General features: G+C 43.5%; 1 protein-coding gene across 1 annotated transcript; it reads right to left on the bottom strand.

Annotated features, from left to right (window-relative positions):
- Positions 1–8,385: 8,385 nt before the first annotated feature.
- Positions 8,386–9,330, bottom strand: LOC142446149 (zinc finger protein 42 homolog). The gene has a single exon (XM_075547897.1). The coding sequence runs from the start codon at positions 9,328–9,330 to the stop codon at positions 8,386–8,388; it is 945 nt and encodes a 314-aa protein (XP_075404012.1).
- Positions 9,331–9,749: the final 419 nt, after the last annotated feature.

The following is a 9,749-nucleotide window of genomic DNA, read 5'->3' as shown; positions in this document are numbered from 1 at the left end:
CTCTACTTAAACCTTACCTCAGTATAAGGATGGTTTGTTCAAATAATATGGTACTATATGATACTCACCATCCTGATCCAATTCCTGAAGGCAAAACAGGTGCATGAGAAAATGTGGTGAAGAAAATTGTTGGTGTCCAGCTATCAAAAGATATAGCATCTGGAGTCTTAAAAGGTTTGAAGTTAAACAAGTGGCTATCTAGCAGGGAAACAACAAAGCCCACATGGAAGAAGCACACCAGCCTTTGTGATCATGAGGTGTCAGCAGCAATCAGTATCAGAAATTCAAAATCAAGGAACCAGATTGACTTGATGGAGTATAGACAAAGTGCAGACCCAAAACCCACCTGTAAGATAATTGGATAATTCCTCACACAAGGGTCACATACAGGGATGATGTGCCCAGGGTGCAGTGTAGCACTGATGCAACACATAATTATCCCCTAGTTCTTTTAATATTTAATATTTCCTTGACTATTGTGGTCTTAGTTTCTCCTCATTAACCTTGTGAGACCTGTGTATGCTCATTTGTATAATTAATGTTGTTCGATACATAAAATCCAAGATTGATAAAAATAGTAATGGGAGTAATGACTCCCTGAGGGCGTGGGAAGAGGAGGGAGGGAATTGATAGTGATGATGACTGTATAACCCCACTTGAGGGGAACGAATGACAGAATTTCAGGTGAATGGACACATTGAATGGTATAAGATATGGCAAAATAATAATAATATATAATAATAAGAGTTCCTGGGGGGCAGGGTGGGGAAGGGAGGGGATAAAGGGGAGCTGATATCAAACAGTTCAAGAAGAAAGAAAGTGCTTTGAAAAGATGGTAGCAGCAACTGTACAATAATGCTTGATCTAATTGAATTATAGATTGTTATGATATTTATAGAACTCCCAATGAAATGATTAAAAAGACCAAAAAGATTTAGTCTCAGAAACCCATGGGTACAGTTCTACTCTGTCCTATAGGGCCCAATAGTGTCATTCTGAGTTGGCATTGACTCTGTGGCAGTGAGTTCGCAAGGTGTCGCCGAGTCCAGGTGCTACATCCTTGCTTTTTAAAATTTTATTTTATTTAAAAAATAATTTTATTGGGGGCTCATACAACTCATCACAATCCATATATCCATCCATTGCATCAAGCAGATTGGTACATTTGTTGCCATCATTCTCAAAACATTTTGTTTTTACTTGAGTCCTTGGTATCAGCTCCTCATTTTACCCCCACCCACCCTCTCCCTCCCTCATGAATTCTTTATAATTTATAAATTATTATTATTTTGCCATATCTTACACTGTCTTATGTCTCCCTTCACCCACTTTTCTGTTGTCTTTCCCCAGGGAGGGGGTTATATGGAGGTCCTTGTGTTCAATTCCCCCTTTCTATCCCACCTTCCACTTCCCCTCCTGGTATCGCTACTCTCATTATTAGTACTGAGGGTTTATCTGTCCTGCATTCCCCATGTCTCCAACTCTTTTCTGCACCAGTGTACATCCTCTGGTATAGCCGTATTTTTAAGGTAGAATTGGGATCATGATAGTGGGTGGGAGTGGGGGTGGGAAGGATGCATTAAAGAACTAGAGGAAAGTTGTATGTTTCATCGGTGCTATATTGCACCCTGACTGGCTCATCCCCTCCCCACGACCCCTCTGTAAGGGGATGCCCAGTTGCCTACAGATGGGCTTTGGGTCTCCACTCTGCACTCCCCTCATTCACAATGATGTGACTTTTTGTTCTTTAATGCTCAATACCTGATCCCATCAAGCCCTCATGATCACACAGGCTGGCGTGCTTCTTCCATGTGGGCTTTGTTGCTTCTCAGCTAGATGGCCACTTGTTTATCTTCAAGCCTTTATGCTACATGCTTTCTTATCACCATTCTTTGTCATTTAAACCTCACATCAGGTCATATGCTGCTGGTTCTGTCTGCATTCGGCAGGGGAGAAAACCGATATCTCATCACTAAAGTTGGGTAAATCACTCAAAGCCCCAGATGCAGAACAAATGATCTCAGATTCAAATTCTGGTCTTACATCTAGATGGCAGTGTTTCAGCCTGGCGTTCATGGCAAGTGCAAGAAGGCAGAAAGGGGAAGGGCCTGCTTCCTATGGGTGTCTCTCCGCTTTGGCACTGTGGCCATTTTGGTCTAGGGAATTCTTGGTTGTGGGCTGCTGACCTGTGCCTGGTAGGATATTCTAGCAACTTCTCTGACCCCTGTCCACCTGGGGCCAGTAACATTTCTCTGTCCCTCTACCCATCTCCCACTTGTGAGAACCCCAAATATCCCCAAATACCCCAAATGTCCCCTGGGAGTTGGCATTGACCATGGTTGAGTAAGAGTCATCTACCCAATTCACTGCTAATTTACCTTCGAGGAAAATTTCCATGCAATAATTTCCTTCCTGTCTTCCTTTTCGGCCCTCTGGCACCAACACTCTCTGGGAATCCCTTCCCCTTGCTGGCACTCTCCCAGAGTTCCCAGACACTCTGGAGCATCCTGGGGAAGTATTAAGAGCCAATCAGCCATGGAAACCATGTGCTTGTTCCTGTGCTAAGTGCCTCTACTCAGGCAGTAAAATGCTTCAGTGGCGTGAACATACGGCATCAGGCTGGGCATGGAGCACGCGTGGCGGGAAAGGCGCAGGCTCTGCCAGAGCTTATAGAGCAGGACCTCCCCTCTCCTTGGAGCAACTGGGCTGGACTTCCTCCAGGGTCACGTCATGTTATGTCTCTTTAACATAACACCCTGTAGACTTTGGCATCTGCCTCTGAGATAGACCCAGAGCAGGGGGAGGGTGTGTGCGTGTGTGTGTGTGTGTGTGTGTGTGTGTGTGTGTGTGTGTGTGTGTGACTTGGCAGCCCTTACCTCGCACAACAGCCAGGCTTCCTAGGCCCCACTTCTGTTAGGTCAGAGGGTGCGGGTAGCTCAGTATTGACCCACTATGTCTGGTGTGCACCACCTCACACAGGTTCTAGACCCACGAACAGTAAAACTGCTTGAAACAAACAAGCAAACAAGAGGATTAGTCTCATAAACTCATGGGGGGAAGTTCTAGTCTGTCCTAGCAGGTCATTGCTCATCAGAAATGATCGGATGACCATGAAGGGTTAAGTGTGAACCCTTATCCACATATCATACAATTCAGTTGTCCAATCATATCAAGATGAGTTTTATGATCATTACCATACTCAACTTTAGAATATTTTCTTTTTCCTTGCACTCAGTTATTAGTGTAATTCTTTTTTCAACTGTGGCAAAAATATACACAATAAATATTCTTTAATTCCACAACTTCTAAATGTATAGTTCAGGGCTATTAACTATACTCTTTCTATATTCTTTGTATTGTACAACCATTATTAATATCCTTTAAAAATTATTCCACCACCTTTAACATAAATTCAATGCCCCTTAAGCAAAAACTCTTTCTCCCATGGTAGCTACTGGTCAACTTTGGTTTCTTTCTTTTTAAAAAAAAGTAGTTTTCTTGATATAAAATTCATATATCATACATTCCCATAGTTAAGGCACTTTTTAAAAACATTTTTATTGGCACCTAATCCACACAGCATACAGTTCCTTAGTTAAATCATCCAACCATCTAGAGAAGAATTGTGCAGTCATTACCACGATCAATTTTAGAACATCCCAGCCCCGTGGTTAGATTGCCTTTACCATGAGTTATGTCATCACGATCAGTTCTAGTGCGCCCTCCCTCCTCCTGCTTTCATTGTTTACTCCTGAAATCCCCTTGCCCTCCCTCCCTCTCTTGCACCCCCGCCTCTACATCCCCTATAGACCTTTGCATTAGTTACTATCTGTAGGCATCTACTCCTGTGCTTCACAAATTGGGAAACCCAATAGAAACAATGAAAAACAAAATAAAAACAAAGTGGAAAGGATAAAATAATAATAATATAAAGATAAAAATACAAATAATGAGTAAGAAAGAACTGACCACTCTCAATATTTAAAAGGCCAGGGAAGAAAGTTTTGTCATAAAACCTGCAAGAGATACTTGCACCTAGAACAAGTTCAGGTTGGGTCAACAGGGAGGTCAGCCAACTAAGTATCATGCTCCATCCAACATATTCAAGATTACAGTGATCTCTGTCTGATAGTGAGGCTGTTCGAGACTCTTGCCTGTGGCTAGTGGAGTCTGCCAGTGGCTTAACCTAACTAGTTAATCTGCAGATGGGTTTTTGGGCTCCCACTGTCCTCCATAGCCTTCTACCAATTGGTTGTTGAGACTGATTCTTTATGGAAGTGGAAAGCCTCATCTTTCTCTCATGGGGTGGCTGATGGATTTCAACTGCTGACCTTGGAGTTAGCAGCTGAGATAGTTAATGTTTATTGTGCCAACCTGGCCGATAAACACATGTGGGATTAATTGAAGGGCAGCGAGCTAAATGGCTCGGTGAGCCTCGCCTTTCTAGTTCTTGGGTTTCTTGCTCTCTGATGGTCAGAACAGGTTGTGGCTGCCTTAGCCAGTTCCCTGCTCCAGCTGGCAAGACTCACTTCCTGCGAGACATCCCTGAGGAAAAGCTATGGACCTACCCCGATGTAGCCCTGGGTTCTGGAGAAGGCACATGGAGACTCCTGCCAGCTCTGAGGTGCTTACACTTGCGCACTGATTTGGCTTTCCTCCTGCGGTCAGCCTTGTTGCCTGTGTTTTGTGAGATGGAGGAGGATTTTGTGGATTGGTGTCGAACATATGAGCTAATGTTGGACTTGTGGGCTTGGGCAGCACTGGGTTGGGATGCTTTCTTAATGTACACCTATCCTTTATGTAAAACTCTCTCTTATACATAGGAGTTTCTGTGGATTTGTTTCCCTACTTTACCCAGACTGACACAGCAGCCAAACGCATAATCACTACACCACCAGGGGTCCTTTTGGGAAGGTTAGATAATGTATTTGTAGTTGCCAAAGCATACAAGGCACAGAATAAAATGTATTGCTGCTATTACTATTATTAACAACAACAACACACTATCATCTTAAGAACTGTGTCCCAAGCTTGAAGTAAGCATCGTTTTCTTAGATTACTTCTCAATAGGAAGTATACCTGTTCTCAATAGGAAGTACACCTGTTACTAACTCTGTTTTACCTGTGGGGCAGAGTGCATATTTTTTCCGTTTGAAACACATCCTCTTCATCACAAATGCCTAACATACTTGGCTGCTAACTGAAAGGTTGGAGGTTTGAGTCCACCCGGCAGCATCTTGGGAGAGGCCTGATGATCTATCTGCTTCCACACCAACCGACCACTGAAAACCCTAAGTGCCGTGTGCGTTGGGCAACAAGGTACATGATGAACAGAAGCACTGGGATAAAACCATGATGGTGGATGTGTTGGGCAAAGGACACCCGGGCACGTGACAGACTGTGAAACAGAAAGTACCAATCATGACAGGTGTCACCACGTGTGTGAGTGTGAATGAAGGAACTGTTGAGTGCAGGAAAGACCGCCCTGTATGGAGGGGCAGGTTTCACACTCCACACTTCCCAGGCATGCCATCCAAGCTGGGTGATCTCCAGTGGGACCATACAATCCCATGCAACCTCTCATCACTCTGTTGGGTAGATGGCGGAGTCTCCATTGTGTAGGTGTGCACACTCTGAGAGACTGTTCCCTTTCCGGGTTTTACAAAGCGGGTCAGTGAAGGGACTCACAATTGAAAGATGGAGGTGTCTTATTTCAGAGTTCCTCCTTAGAGCATGGGACGAAACCAGCTCTGGAAGACTGAACACGATGGTTTGGGTCCTGACTTTTACTTACACCAAATACTTAGGTCTCTGTGGTCACGGAAGATGTAGAGACACCAACATGATTATTTCCACAAGTTATGGCCTTTACACCACCAACTCGGTGTGACCCTTGGCCCCTTTGCTCACAGTGGATGCCATGATGCTGGTTCGTGCCTCTTCCCAAGAGGAGATTGTGCCAAAGCAGCCTCCCCTGTAGAAGTGGTGGGCACACCAGATGTATCATAACAAAAAGCAAGGGCAACCATGAGACCAGCGGAAGGGCAGGGTGCTGGTGCAGCAGCTCTCTTGTCATGCAGTTTCTCTGCAGGATATCTTATATCCTGCCCTGATACACCGCTGCTTGGAGAACTCATTTTTAATGTCTTTCCACATCGGATCAGCAGTCAATTGGATACCACAATGCCATGTTTGGTGTCCTTTCAAGACTAGTTTATTGTGAAATAGCAAGCTCTGCCCCACACCTGCTCCCATGGGATCATGGAGACGGGTGACTGATGGCTCATAGCAACAATGTGTTTCTCAAATCGACAATTGAACACGTTATCCCAGACAACTGCAAAGGATGAAAGAATGATTTATATCTGGATTTTTAAGGACTGAGGACCATTTTGAAGCTCCAGGAGATGGAGAACTGCGAGGCATATGCCTTTGAAAAGGCACATCTTGATTCTTATGCCAGACCCTTCTCTCTGATTGACAGAGCCTGCGGGGTCTTTAAACTCCATCTATGCACAGGTGTCAACAGCCTTCCTAATGCTCGGTTCTCATCTTTCTTAAGAAAAGAGGGGCAGAATGAGGAAGAGATTCGTGTGTGTGTGTGTGTTTCAATTTCTGAATATCATTCCTTTTATTTCAATTTTTAAAACTGTAACAGATTTTTTGGCATCTCATTCACATATCATACAATTCAATAGTTCAAACATCCTAAGAAGAGATCTACAGTCATCGCCACAATACATTACGCTATTTTCTTCCTGTACTCCTTATTGTTTCCCGATTTCCTCCCCACCTCCCTTGCCATTAGACCCAGGAAAGTACTCACCCGTTACTGCCCCTAGGGATTCACTGATCCTGGAATATTTCATCTACAGAAAAAAACATTTAAAAAAGAAGAAACAAAAAACAACCTAACAACAATCACAAAGTAAAACAGGAAAACCTCAACTGAGAAGAGAGCAGGGAAGATTAAAAACAACGAATTTAAAATGGGCCAAAAGGGAGATCAAGTGATAAGGTGCCAAGTCTTTCCATTAAAGCTTGGTTTTCTTAAATGCCCCCCAAGGGTCCTGAGAGGAAGAAGTGAGGGTCTCTTATTTGAGTGACAAGGACACGGAGGTCTTCAGAAGTCACTTGGCTTCAGAGCCGTGCGTCTAAGGTTTTCATCTTTGGACTCTCTGCTCCATACCCCACTTTTCTTAAATGAGGGGGGCAATGCTGAGGTTTTAATAACAGTGACTTGATGGCAGTGGGTGGGTAGGTAAAATAAAATAATTACTGAGCAAACACTCTGTGCCAGAAATTGTGAGCCCCAAGCCCCTGATGCAGATTGACTCATGACAGGATTTCCACGGCTGGAAGGAGGAATGGGAGAGATAGTCCCATCTCTCTCTTACAGAACAGTTGGTGGGTTCGAACCACTGATCTTGCAGTTAGCGGTCCAATGCTTAACCGATAATGCCATCCAGGGTCCTGGGCATTGTGATAGATGCTACAGTTTACACCAGGGAGGAAGATAAGGAACCCTGGCAGCGTTGCAAAGTAGTTGGTACAACTACTTCCAGTTGTTTTGTTTAATATTTGCCACAGAATTATAAGAAAGATTTACTGTGAGGGCTATGAGATTAATCCCATAAGTTTTCTTCGGAATACGTCCATACATTGAAGTCTTACGAGGCTGCTGGTGTTTGGGGCACTGACTCAGTTTTAACTCACAGAGACCCTGTTTGCAACAGAATGAAACACTGCCTGGTCCTGTGCCAGCGCACAATTGTTCCCATCCTTGAGTCCACTGTGGCAGCTGCTTTTTCAATCCATCTCCCTGAAAGCCTGCCTCTTTTCACTGCCCCTCTACTCTACCGAACACGAAGTCCTTCCTCAGTGACAGACATCGCCTGACTACATGTCCGCAGTCCATAAGATGACATCTTTCCATCCTTGCTTCTAAGGAGCATATTTTTTTTCAACTCTTTTTAAAGCAGCTTTATTTTTTTTACTCCAGATTTAGCATATTTGGGATTATTTTAAGATATGTAAAATTGAATTGAACTTGATTAACAGTATATCAAATGTATGATGTATGTGTCTGATACAATCAAAGAATCATAAAAATACCACTTTCAAATTCAATATGAATTTGAAATGTGTAACTACGCATCCATTTATTAATTTACTGCAAAATTTTTAATCTCTAGAATCGTCAGATAATATTAGGTACATTCCTAAAAGGCACAAGCTAAATAGCTGGAAATTAAAAAGTTAAAATCAAAAGTATCTTAGTAATATTGAAAGTAAAGCTTTATAGATTATTTTTAATAATAGACTCATTAAGAAATAATAATCAAGAGGCATATTTATCCTTAAAATGCTTACCCTGTTCGAGGACTACTCTCCCACCTGTATTTTGGCCTTTGCATGAGTTAAGATGTGAGCTTTCAGGTTACTAGACTGAATAAACTTCTGGGAACAGCCCTGATAGGGACACGAAAAGCGTTTCTCACCAGTGTGGATTTGTACATGTGTGCGCAAATTGAAGTCCAGGGAAAAGCGTTTCCCACACCCTTCGAATGTGCACTGGTAGGGCTTCTCTCCAGTGTGCACCAGAAAATGTCGCTTCAGTTTTGAGCTCTCAGTGAAAGCTTTCCCACATTCTGCACATACATGGTCTCGGGGACCATGAACTAGGAGATGCTTTCTCAGGGAGGACTTATCCTTAAACTTCCTTGGACATCCACCCTGAGGACAGGGGAGTGTTTTTTGATCATCGTATTCTGTACTTTTTCTCGGCTTCTTTCTAGTAAATTCTGTCAGCTGTTTAGGATCAGATAAGTCAACACCAGGTATTCCACCAGGGGGAAGCTTCTTGCCAGTCATGTACTCAGAATACACAAGTGAATTCTCTTCAGCAAACTGTTGAGAAACGTTGGGTCTGGTCCCTTCTTTGGCGTATTCCAAAGAGCATTCAAGAGAGTTGTCTCCAAGAAGTGAATTTTCTCCAAGAACCTGTTGAGCAAGGGTTTGTTCTGATTCTTCTTTCAGGTATTCCAAGGATTTAAGAATTAAGTCTTCTTCCAGGATGGGTTCTGAAAACTCACCTCTTATTATGCATTCAATGTAGCACTCAGGGAAGGGCTCATCAAATGCCTGAAGACCAGTGTTAGAGTGCTCGCTGTCTTCATCACATAAGGCCCACATTGTAGTAGCAGGTTCCTCCTCTGCTTGCAGCATGGGGCTAGACTTCACTTGGTTTGGCTTAGTCTCAACAAAGGCCTTTTCACCTAGGCCCTTATGACAACTTTTTCTGAGTCTTTTCTTCATTTGCTGTTCCATGTTCTATCTGCTTCCTTCTTGAAGATTTACAACAGGATCTAGCAATCAGGTTTAGGTAGTAACAATCTGGTTTGCAGCAAGCACCTTTCTAAGTTAGACTCTTTGCAGGTCTTCGAGCATTAAATCAGCCCTCACAGTATACAAGCATCTATTTTTGAAACAAAAGGGTGCAACTTCAATGGAATTTCAAGCCCACAGCTGGTAACTTTCTTGAGTACTCGCCTTTCTTCTCCTGCCCGTTTTCAAAAGTTTGAGGCCAGTGGCCACAGGGCCCTCCGACGTCTCCTACTCCTTTCCCAGATCCAGCCACGTCTCCTACTCCTTTCCCAGATGCAGTGAATGGCCCGAGGAAACTCGGAAGTAGCGGCCTAGGATCAGGTTAGGCCCCACCCACCTGATGATGGACACATGTCGATCAA

The sequence above is a fragment of the Tenrec ecaudatus genome, chromosome 4, assembly GCF_050624435.1.
Source record: "Tenrec ecaudatus isolate mTenEca1 chromosome 4, mTenEca1.hap1, whole genome shotgun sequence".
NCBI lineage: Eukaryota > Metazoa > Chordata > Mammalia > Afrosoricida > Tenrecidae > Tenrec > Tenrec ecaudatus.
This window is presented reverse-complemented; position numbering and strand designations above follow the sequence as displayed.

Excerpts from the sequence above, each read along its gene's own strand:
- LOC142446149 (XM_075547897.1), bottom strand. The coding sequence starts at position 9,330 with ATGGAACAGCAAATGAAGAAAAGACTCAGAAAAAGTTGTCATAAGGGC.